Raw genomic sequence first — 12,177 nt, forward strand, 5'->3', positions numbered from 1 at the left:
GATGCCCTATGTGTCTGTTATTGTTCTGGTTTTGTCTTTAGCAAAAAGGACTATGAATGACCAAAGACTAACATTTATAATTTGTAGCAAAATTTGGTTTATGTAGAAACAAGCCATGTTTTGCATTTGGATAGAGATTTAAATGAATTAAAGCTAAAAATTAAAAAGCATGATGCTGCAACATCTGGTCACTTGTTGAAGACCTCACTTTTAAAGTGGTTAAGTTTGCACAATTTGTACTTTTTTCTTTTTTTTTTCTTTTTTCTTTTTTTTTTTTTACTAAACAGTATTTTTCTTTCTTTTATAAACCAGAAAAACTAAACTACAGATAAATTTTCCCTACCTTGAGCTAATGCTGCAGATAGGGTTGACAAAGCTGTACAGCGCAATCAAACATACTTACATCTTAGCTCATTGTACAGGTACAGCCATAATCAAGGCACAAAGATCTTCTACAAGTTATTTTTTTTCAATAAAGTTGTACAAAATAATACATTTTACAGTCTGTACAAGAATAATAATCCAGCAGTAAAATAAAAAATGAGGGGAGGGAAGAAGAAAAAAGAAGGGAAAGACTGTGAGGACTACAGTCCAGATAATGATTTTTATAGCAGACGGGATCATCAGTGGACAAACTGAAAACAGTGTGTGGTTAACTCTTTCTGCAATCACAGGCCATACGCAGTTCAATTCATAAATGTCCATGGTTGTCTTTAGACCACCAAGACTGGTTTTAAAAATACCCTTCTGAAAGGTAGCAGTTGGTTTTTGCACTGTCTAGGTCTGTTGTAGAATTGTCAGTATTTCCGTTCAAAGCCACATTACAGTCAGAGAACCAAACTCAAGTGTCTGTCTTCAAACTTGGTCTGTGACTTGGCACCTTCTTTAGTCTGATGCAGTGAATGATACAAAGTGGAGATCACGGGTTATATGATTATGCCCACAACAGTGCTAAATTACCTAAAGTTTTCTCTCCCCAATTTTTGTTTTATGTTTTAATTTTTTATCCCAAATTCTTTCAGGTGCTCCACATTCAGGGCTTTTAATTAATTAGTTTTTATTTCTTTTTTTTTTTTTTTCTTTTTTGTTAATAACAGTGTTAGGGAATCCTCATGGAAATGGCCTTTTAAGTGTTAGGGGCCATCTCAAACTGTCCGAGGGGTACAGAAGCAAGCTTAGAAGTGCTGCTATTGTCCAGCAAGGAGAAAAAGTTGAGGGGTGCAAATCAATGGGAGATTCAAACAGTTCTCTTCCACCCTATGTGGGCAAGGGTGGTTTTTTTCTTTTTTTAATAAGGAATAAGGAGTCCAAAACACAGAAAAAAGTGCTCTCCATCACAACAACTCGTATTGGCGAAGGTGCATGCGCTGAATAATGTCCCGACAGTCATTGAAAACCCTCCGGATGTTCTCTGTATCCACTGCACATGTGAAGTGAGGATAGCAATAGTGCCTTCCATCTCCACTTGCTGTGCTGATTCTCTGTTAAAAGTAAGAGAGACATACTGGGTTAAAATAAAACTGACTGGGGAAAAACCCCCGTGTTCTCAAAACTCAGAAGAATGAAGGTTAAGATAGGTATGCGTGAGTTGTGTTTTCAAAGGGTGTAACTAAGTGGCAAAATGCCCACAATTTTTCACTCTCTCACCTAAAACATGAAATTTAAAATGATCAGAATTATACAGTGGGAAGGTCACTGCATACTGGGGAATTTCAGAGTTGAACGAGGACTCAAGAAAGTGCTATTATTTACATGCAGCTTTGCAGAATTTAGCCACTCAACTCCTAGTCAATTTGTCCATGAAGAAAGTGGGATTTTGCCTCCTTGTACGAGGCTTTTATCCCTGCTTTACACTTACAGAAAGCCTCCCTCAAAATTTTATTTTGCTCCATCTTAAAATGAGTCCACAATTTGATTGCCATGCTCACCATTACAAGTAACTGTAATAATATTCAAAAAAATCTGTCTATTGTAGCTTCAGCTGACTGGTAATGGGAAAGATAATGTGAAAAGAACATTTATAATTTTACAGATTATGCATCTTTTGATTAGTCTTTATCTTTAGAAACAATGCATGGAATAAAAATCTGGCCCCATTAATAACAGCAGGACTTCAGTCATCAAACCTATTTGAGGTTTCTTAATTCTCACAAATTCTTTTGCTATTTAATTATGCACTGTGTCAACAAACAAATTTCTGAAGAGCAGCTAACAAACAGCAGTAAAGCTCTTAAACGTAACAGTGTTTTATGCAGTGTGGATGTTAAGTATAACACAAAAAGCGACAGCATTTTGCAATAGTAGAAGGTGTGTAAGAGAAGAATCACATAAAAAATACTGAAAGAAAGGAAATACTTACAAGAAACTCATCTCTAATAAAATACTTGGCCCTTGTAACTCTGGGATCCTCACCAGGCTCTGGTGTTGCTGATGAATAATAAAATAAGTAAGTATCTCATTAAAACAGATGTTTTTTGGTGATAACGCCTAAAAATCATAACTTGTTCTGTCTTCTGCTCACATGTGATAGAAACATACTTTGTAAAACTAACTATGAGGTAAGACAAACCATAACATATTATTTAAAACAGCAAGATTTCAGGAGAACAAAGGAATATTACAGCGGCCATAGTACCAGGCATTTGGCAGGTTAGAGAAATGACCACAGGTATGACTAGGGGGAGTCCAGAGGCCTATTTGTGACATGCTGTACTGTGGTCTACACCACCAAAGTAACAGGATTTTGGCATGGTGAAATTATTAATATATTAAATGTATAAAAGACAGGATTCTCTCATTATTAATACCTAAAATTTAACATCGCAGTTTGGCTGAAAGACAATGAAGATTATATCTACTTAAGAGTTTTCAAGTCTTAGCTGCAATTACCAAAAACATTACAAACGTGATTAACACGGAAACGATAAATTGCTAATACAACTTAAAAATCTTACCATCATCTGGTGTAGTGTAGCGAGCAAATTCTGGAAAGTAGTCTTCAATTTTAGATTTCCCTGCCAAAACTTTCTCTGCTAGCAAATCTTGTTTATTCAGGAAAAGAATTACTGAAATGGTCCGTAGCCACCTGTAGAAAATTGAAAGCAAGCACTCTGAGAAGGCACAGCTAGGATCATACAGCAAAAAGAAACTTAATCCAGTTCTGGAGACAACAGACATATGACACGCTGTAATACTCTTGAAAGGTTCCTTTTATACCTGAATCCAATGGTGTAATTCCGGGTGTACACACCCCGAGTTTGGTTTGTGTGCTGCTAACGCGGGCAATGAAAATTGCCCACTTTCTACTGCTAATCCAAATACATCAAATTGGTGAGCATATCCACTTTTTAGTGTGCTACTCTATCACTGCTTTAATTACTTCAGCCTCAATATGGCAACTACCAATTTGTAAGTCTCCAGAGTTTTCTTCAGTTAGATGAGTGTATTAGACATTAATGTAACAAGTAGGCAGTTGCGATCAAAGACTAGCTTGGACTGCGCGGAGAGAAGCAAGTAACACAGGCTAGGCTGCTGTTGTGGGTTAACGCCGGTGAGCAGCAAAGCACAAGCTGCTCACTCACGTTCCCCCTCAGTGGGATGGAGGAAGAGGAAAGGAAGAATAAAAGCAAGAAAATTTGGGGGTCAAGATTAAAAAAAAAAAAAAAATTTGTTTAATAAGTGAAGGATAAGTGGAAGAGAGAAGAAAACAAAACAAGTGATGCAAAGGCAATGACTCACCACCTTGGGTGGGTAGAGCACCACCCAGCAAGATGGCTAACCCTCCTACACCACCCTCTTTTCCCTTTTATTGCTGAGCATGACGTTATATGGTACAGAATACCTCTTTGGTTAGTTTGGGTCATCTGCCCGCTCGTGTCCCCTCCCAACCTACTGTGCACCCCCAATCTATTCACTGCAGGGGGCAGAGTGAGAAACAGAGAAAGCCTTGATGCTCTGCAAACACTGTTCAGCAACAGCTACAACATTAGTGTGTTGTCAGTGTTGTTTCGGTCAAAATCTAAAACACGGCACCATATGAGCTGCTATGAAGAAAATTAACTCTATCCTAGCCAGGCCCAGTACACAAGTCTTGACTATAGTATAAGACAGGATTACTAATTTATGTGATATGAACAATGAAACTTCAATTCACAGACCTGTTGTTCCAGATGCTCTTGAAGAGGTTTAGTGCTTCTTGAAGCCGATTGGTCTGATTGTCCTCTCGTATAACCATGTTGTAGCTACTGCTCGCCACCACAAATATGATAGCAGTCACATCTAAATCAAGAAATACCCATTAGTTAATACCAAAACTTCAGAAGAAACATCCAGGAATCCCAAAGTTCAATAAAAAGCTGCCAGACTTTTCAGCTTCATGAAAAGAACAGGCTGGAATGCTATTGCTGACAGCTTTCTAAGTACCAGAAATAAAAAAAGAAAATGAAGAAACCATTAAAGATAGGAAAGGCAGGCCACAGAATAGAAGCTGACAGAATGACAGAAAACGTAGCAAAGAAAGGAACGGAAGCAAGAGAGAGAAACTGAAGAACGCTAAGAGGAGAATTTAAAGAAGATTTAAAAGGTGTGAAGAAATTTAGAAAGCAACTCTGAGCTATCAAGAAAGGACAGGCCCTTGGGGGAAGACCTCAGGGACAAAAGGCACTTTTGAGCTGCGTGAGTAGTAGTAATAAAAATAGTAGATTCCTGTAAATTCATGGTCAATTGCTCTAGTCCTCCTATAGCGTACTACACTGCTTAGAGGCCTCTATCTCTTTCCTGGGAGATATTCCCAGGATCACAGAACCCAGATCACTGCGTTTCTGTGCGGCTGTGCTGCTACAGACCCCTCACACTGACTTCCAGGCTCATCTACCCCAGACATCAACAGCAGAAGAGATGAGTCAGATCATGAGGTAACAGGAAGAGGAAGGAGCAGAGGTAAAACCCAAACAAATCTGTTATTAATAGCACAGAAGAAAATATTGCATAGTAGTTCCACGCATATAAGTGTTCAGGTGATACTCTATAACAGTAACCGTAGCAAAATATGATGAATCCTAAGTTGCATTCTACTTTATCTATTCTGTAGGATCTCATTATAACTTTTCTACAAAAAGAGACTTTTGCATAGCTTCATAAATATTTTGTCCAAACAACAAAGAAAAAGACAAAAATATTTTCACCAACTCTAGCTGTAAGAAGACTTGTGTGGAGAAAGGTTTCACGTCTAAACAGAGACAGAGAGTAAAATAAACAGCTGTAGTGAAGGTACATGCAGCACTTCAGGATACACACAAAACTACCTAATTTAAATTGTATGGGAGTAAAGAATATAATCACCTGAACTAAACTGACTGGGGATATCAGTGTTAAAACACCAGATCTTACAAAATGCCTGGAGATGTTTCAGGTCTTACCCGTATCTAGGCTGGTGCTATGTTAGCATTCTAAGGAATCTAGCTTATATGCAGGTTACTTAAATGAGGGTATTTGTTTGTATGTTTTCAGTAAGGGCCTTCCCCTTAGGGCTGATTTTCAAGAAATTATATTATTATGCATGGCTCCCCAGAAAAGTGCAGATTTATAAACGACATCATAAACTTTTTCGACAAGGGCATTTTGGGGCTACACTATGTAACGCTATAGTTTATTACATACTGTATGCGACACCATGTCTAACAGGACAGATGTTCCCTACAATCTCATACTGCATTAATGGGTCGGTGCTGATTCAGAAAGAAGGACCCATGACATAGCAATGTGGCTGCAATTATATGCAAAAATATGATATTCTGATTTTATGCATATATTAATTATCATGTAATTGTATATTTTGTATAGGCACAAACATATGTAAACCTTCACATAGCTGGCAAATAATGCACAAACCCACCACCAAAAATCCTAATTAAATGAAGAGAGGGAAGCTGAAGGAAATGGACAAGCTATGCTGAGTTATCAAACTTTAACTGCTTTCCACTTACATTCTCCCTAACGATATTCTATGCAGTTACAGCAGTTTACATGTCAAGAGAAATTCCATCCCATATGACTGTTCAGATAATTCCTTATCAAGCTACATGGAAAAGAAGATGGCTTTCACACAGTGAGAGAATTAAGATTAGGCATTAAAATTTTGCAGAGAACTATTTTATAAAACAAACATAAATTCTAATCATACCATTAAAACACTGGATCCATTTTCGGCGTTCATCTCGTTGCCCTCCAACATCAAACATACTAAGAAAAAAACATAAATCGAGTCAGAATACATTTTGTGTTTGGGTTTTTTTTCTCCCCAAATGCAAACAGAAAATGCAAGAAATTCTAGGACTTCTCTGTCATAGAAGCTAAAAGGAATTGAGGATTATGAGAACCTGAACAGGTAACAGTCCACCAACATATGCACGCAGAGCTTTCATCACAAAATATAATTATGTTTACTTTCACTAACACCTACAACACTTGAAGGTAAGAAATTCTGGCGTATGTACATTGCAGATTCATTTTCACCCTTACAAGCCAAGACATTAAAAAAGGTCCTACAAGAAGTCAATTGCTGAAAAAAGTATCACAGATCTAAAGTCAACAAGACCAGACCAAAACTCAGCAGTTTTTGTTCGGATCAAGCAATCTTTCTAACCTGGGACAGTAAAGAGAACATGCATTTTCTGTTACTTAGATATGTATAAAGTTTTTAGTCAAATATTTCACTATATAAACTAGCAATGAATAAAATACTCAGAAAAAGTGTTGGTAAAAATAGAGTTAAAGCGTTTTGTTCTTTGTGATTTAAAATAAAAGCAGAAAATTGCACACCAATTTGCATTTCTTTTTAAAGCCAGACTCCGAAATTAAAAAATCATAAAATACTTGCTTTCTATTAAACATCAACTTGAGAAATACAGTAGTCTCAATGACTACATGGTATATTGTCCTCCAATTTACCCTGGTATTTGTCTGCATTGGGGGTGGGGGGGGTGGGGCAGGGAAAGGATACTTACTGAAAATTTACTTTATCCACCTGAAACTTGGTTTCAAAAATTCCTGATGTCAAAACTCTGCATCTGAGAAGATCCTAGAGCGTAAAGGAAAAGTCATTGATTCAACACAGATACTTCATAATTCTTCATATATCCAGCAACAGAAATGAAAACCTTTTACCCAGTGCTGACAGTGTATTCTGTACTGCAAAAACAGGGAACAGAGCATTATGAAGCTGCATTTAAGGTTTTGATCTTGAATACGTGTGCACACATATGGGTGTGCTCAACTTTTAAAGTACGTGTATTTTCACTAGCAGGTTATATGGACCAATCTTGGAACAGGAGGAAACATTTACAGGCCACTTGAAGCAAACGCAAGAGTTCAGAACAGTGCAGACCCATCCCTAGGGATTAGATGATGCATTCACAGATTTCAGTGGAATTGTGGCACACAACAGGATCTTTAAACTACCACCAAATAATTCCCAACCCCAGAAGATAGATCTCTCCCCAACTGTTCAGTGCTTGGCTATTAAAAGAAGTGTCTAGGTGTCAGAATTTTCCATTTTTTCTTTCAAAGAACCGGGAGCTCAACTGCTTAAATCTTACAAGAATTGGGCTTTTCAAAGATAAAATTTGAAATTTCCTGTAGAGACAAAAACAACAATCAGAAGTTGTGAGCTACGAACAATTGGAATTGTTATAAGCGCTACAAAATCCTATTAAAAACAAACTGTACTGGCTTTTATTTACTCTGTATTGCAAAGCACTGACTGCCATATACAGTGCCTAGTGGGTAATTGATCTAGAAGAACCTCATTTGCATAGGCTGCAGACTGACTACACGGTCCAAATATAACTAACTACAAATATCACTTTGAATTCAACTAAAGGTTTTATAATTTAGGACTTAAAGTTTTGGTGTTCTTCATAATGGGTCTAAATAGCAGATAAATTTTAACATTTGCAGCAGACAAGATCATGTTAAGCGGAACAGACTGTAAAAAAAAATTATACGCACAATAAAAGCTCTGTTCTTACTACATAGGTACCAAACTGGTTAGTCAAAGTCAAAACCACACAAAATCCAAAGGTTAGACAACACTGTTAAATCATTAAACAAAATGGCTACATTTTAACATCAGTTTTCTGATAGTAAATTATTCTTGCCTGGCTATTTTAATACTCCTATTGAAATATGTACATATTTAAACATTGTTCTAACGTGTGTTTGAAACAGTTTAAAAATTCAAACACCCCAACAAAACAGAAGCAAATTTGGAAAACTGGACTCTGGAACTCTGCATCTCTAGAAATCAATAAAAGTATGATGTTTTTTTTTAAAAAAAAAAAAAAAAAAAAAAAAAAAAAAAAAAAAAAGCACTCACCCACCTCAAGGGGAGAAAAAAAAAGAAAGGACGTGATTTGATTATTACACTCAGGAGTTCTTTTAGGAGAAACATGTAACATCCCAGAGGATAATCCAAATGGGTCTGTTTTACAGTATACTTGTGGGGAGTTCCAATGCAGTCAATGGTCCCAAAACAAGCACCGTAAGTACTTGTGCTTACAGTTACTTACAGAAGTAAAAGTATGTAATTATTTTACTTAAGTAACTACTTAAATACTCACCTTACTTAAGTAATTGCTAGAAGTAAATTGTAAGTACTATAGTTAGTACTATATACTAAGTATATGTAAATACAAGTTAAACTCCTGACACCCTTAGCCTCCAATATAAAACTGATACTTGTTTAAAGTTTCATGTCTGAAGATTAGTTGCTCCAAATTTCAAATATAATAATCTATATTTTTAATACTTTGTTTCTTGAAAATAGAATTATTTCAGTGATAAGAAAGCCTCATTTATAAAAAAACTTAGATTTTTAAAAGGATGAGTGGTTAATTTATTCTTGAACAACTTTAATTGCATTATTTATGGGCAGAAAGTTAGGAATATTTTGGATTAGGGATCTGGTCCTAAAAAGATCCTCAGATTATCTGTAACAAAACAAAAACTACAATTCCTATTCTGATAAAAAAATAGAATCTTCTAACATGGTTATTTTTACAAAATCTGGTTTACAGTGGGAGCCAGCGGGGCTGGGAAGATACCAACCAACTTTGCATCAAAGAAAGTGCACGATGGTTATTCAGCAAGGAGCGCAAAACATTATAAATTACTCATTCAAATGGGTATTTGAGTTTTAGTGTCACAGAAGCATGATATAAGTCTGGAATCTAGGCAGATCTTCATTTCACAGTACATTTACATATATAAACATAATCTCAATCCAAATGACAACATAATTTTTACTGGAATACTAAATATGTACATGTGGCACTGTCTTAGTGCCACAAATGGCAATTAGAAAATGAATGAGATAGTTATCCTCAAAGACGGAAGGGGTAGATAAATTGTGTAATTTCTTAACGAAACCTTCCTTACCTGGTCAGACGGTGTATATTCATTTTGTTTGACTATGTCAATCTTGTCTAGAAAACTGGGGAGTGGAAAGAAAAAGAGTAATTTTCATTCTCAAATTAGACAAACTATCTAATGCTTTAGTAAATGACAGGTTCCCAGATAAGATTTGTTATATTTTAATGCACTCAGATTCACAAAATGCTGAATACACTTAAATTGCTCAACATACATGCGCTAGTATTTAAAACATGCATTTCCTAGCACCACCCAGCAGAGGGCCAGATCCACAGTTTTATTAATCAGGTCTGGTAATCTCATTCCAACCCCCTCCCACTCTGCTCCCTCTGCTAACAAACATACAAGTAATTTAATTTAGGTAATTTGTCCACATAAATTGTACAATATAATCTGCTACTGCTAACAGTAAAGCAACGACTCAAATAAATTGCCTACATGTAACTTTCCTGAAAGTAAAATGAGTATTTTTAAAAAAATTATCGTCACTATAATTCTTTTAATAAACGAAATCCCTCAACCAATTTCATTACAAGTTCAGTTAAGTGAGAGGGAATACTGATCTTTCTGTCAATTGTTGGTACTAGTTTTTCAGTTTACTTTCTGGAGAAGTAGCAGTAGTAGGCCAAATGGGTATAAAAAGATGTATTTTATCCAAATTCATTAGGCATTACCTAAAGAGGATATCCTGGAGTCTTTAAAAATCTTTTTACCAATTAACTGTAACCTCCTAATTACCTTTCACTTCAACTCAAAGAGCAAAAATCTCAAGGAACCAATTTGTTAATTTTGTTTTGTTGTGGTGTTACTATGAGACTCGAAGACGCAGCAAACCAGCAGCTTCAGGATGCAGGTTTTATGCTATTCACACCCCCAATCACATTGTCCAACATCAAGTATCCAGCAGGGCTACACCATGCTCAGACACCTTCCATTTCAGTATTATTCGGAGATCTAGCAATGCTTCTACAGTTAACTTTACCCGTAACATTAATGATTAATCACAGTCTTAAAACCAATATACTTTAAGTTTCCTTTTAAATTCCTTTGCACAAATTCTTTTCTTTATGAAGCAGAAATCGCAAAGAAAAGGTGAGTTTTCCCTTCCGATCCCTAAACATAGGTAGGTATGCTGGAAGTGCATTAACTACAGTCGCAGGCAACAATTTAAAGGGGGGTGAAGGTAGCCATGCCCCAGACTCACAAATCAGAAACCAAACCCCCATTACAATCAGCAAGGATCGTAGCCCTCAGTTTCAGCCCCTGCTTCCCAAGTGACTTTCTAAAACACCTAATGAAGAGCAGGGGAAGGAGGAAAAATAACTGTATGTTTTAACAGCGGCTTCAGCCCTTTTCACCAGGAACTAGATCACCATCTTGTTTCAGAGACAAATGAAAAGTAGTTTTTGTTTAGTCTGAATTACAGAATTTTAAACACATTAAAATGTATCTTAGTAAACATGCTACTAAAAACACAAGACAAAGCGTAAAGATCAATTTCCATCACAAAAGGTGACGTGGAGACAGATATACAAGGATAAAATTGATGACAAATTGTGTTCTGCAATTTGCAAGCTGGATTTTTTCCTTGTCTCTTCCAGGCTGTTAAGTAATTTTATTTTTCTTTTTTTGATCCAAAGGAAAAGAAGTAAAGCTTTTTGTTCAGTACAGAGAGGATATTAAATACATACAACAATCATGAATTCCAATGAGTGTTTCCACATTATATTCTCCCCTAAGACCACAGTTTCAGAGTCATGTGGCTATTTCACAAGTTGGAGGATGCTTGAAAAATGTTCAGAACATAACATGTTCATAAGGATATAAAGGTGATTACTACAATGACCCAGCCTTTCTGTACTGAATTTATCTAAGCATAACATTTTATGCAAGGTTCCACAAGAGGTGGATTTTTCATTTTGGTTTTTTTTGTTTGTTTGTTTTGTTTTGTTTTTAAACACTCTGCTAATCAGCTTAGTGGATTTTGGAAACTGACAATTAGAAAATAACAACAAGATATTGCTAAAACCTGGAACTGAAAGTACAAACCTCTTACTGTTGTTTATGCAGACTATTTTTAGGCCTATGATTTCCTTGAAAAACATCAGCCACATAGGAGCAGCAGTACTGTACTTGAGATGAATTCCAATAGCAACGTTCATGCCAGGTAAAACAAGTTCGAATGGAATAAACATTTCTTCTTCCCCCCAAAACAAGTTCCAACATTCAGTAACATCTCATATCGTAACAATACTCGTTCAAGAAGGAAGTCTTTCACTGTGCGATAGTTACCAGAAAACTCACCCTGCTTCCAGTGGCATTTTAGGGAAAATGGAGCAAAGCAATACGTTAAATGAAGATTTCTTCCTGTGCATGTGCTTTTTCATAAAAGTCTGCTCTAGCAACTTTAGAAAGGGCTAAAGACATTAAAAACCAGTTTGCTTTTTTGCTCAAACATAAAGGGGATTATTCTTTCAGTTGGTCAACTGAAAAATAAATGTGTCTGTAAGGAGGAAAGAGTAGCAGAAATTCGATCTAGTCCGATACTTCTAAAATAAGGAGCAACAGTGGGAGCATGAGAGTTCAAAAAGATCAATACGCTATGTTCAGAGACTTCTAAGTCAATGTTAGTCAAGACCAAATAATTTATCCAGTAAATTAAACTGATAATGAAGTCAGATGAGAACAAAGCCTAATTTAAAATAAAAACAAATTCACCATCATTAATTTCTATTTTTAGTTCTTGTT

General features: G+C 36.1%; 1 protein-coding gene across 1 annotated transcript; it reads right to left on the reverse strand.

Moving 5' to 3' along the window:
* Window positions 1–260: 260 nt before the first annotated feature.
* LOC104070901 (guanine nucleotide-binding protein G(s) subunit alpha) lies at window positions 261–9,484 on the reverse strand. Its single transcript, XM_009577405.1, has 7 exons — window positions 9,436–9,484; window positions 7,005–7,078; window positions 6,182–6,240; window positions 4,158–4,278; window positions 2,955–3,085; window positions 2,360–2,427; window positions 261–1,481 (listed from the first exon to the last, which is right to left on the reverse strand). Exons 3-7 carry the CDS (start codon window positions 6,237–6,239, stop codon window positions 1,335–1,337), a joined length of 525 nt encoding a protein of 174 aa, XP_009575700.1. The 5' UTR covers window position 6,240; window positions 7,005–7,078; window positions 9,436–9,484; the 3' UTR covers window positions 261–1,334.
* Window positions 9,485–12,177: the final 2,693 nt, after the last annotated feature.

Source organism: Fulmarus glacialis, unplaced genomic scaffold, assembly GCF_000690835.1.
Source record: "Fulmarus glacialis isolate BGI_N327 unplaced genomic scaffold, ASM69083v1 scaffold8735, whole genome shotgun sequence".
Classification (NCBI taxonomy): domain Eukaryota; kingdom Metazoa; phylum Chordata; class Aves; order Procellariiformes; family Procellariidae; genus Fulmarus; species Fulmarus glacialis.

Coding starts and splice junctions, on each gene's coding strand:
- LOC104070901 (XM_009577405.1), bottom strand. CDS start 6,239: ATGTTTGATGTTGGAGGGCAACGAGATGAACGCCGAAAATGGATCCAG. Junction 2,428..2,954: donor CTACACTACACCAGATGATG/GTAAGATTTTTA, acceptor ATTATTCATCAG/CAACACCAGAGCCTGGTGAG. Junction 1,482..2,359: donor TTATTAGAGATGAGTTTCTT/GTAAGTATTTCC, acceptor TACTTTTAACAG/AGAATCAGCACAGCAAGTGG.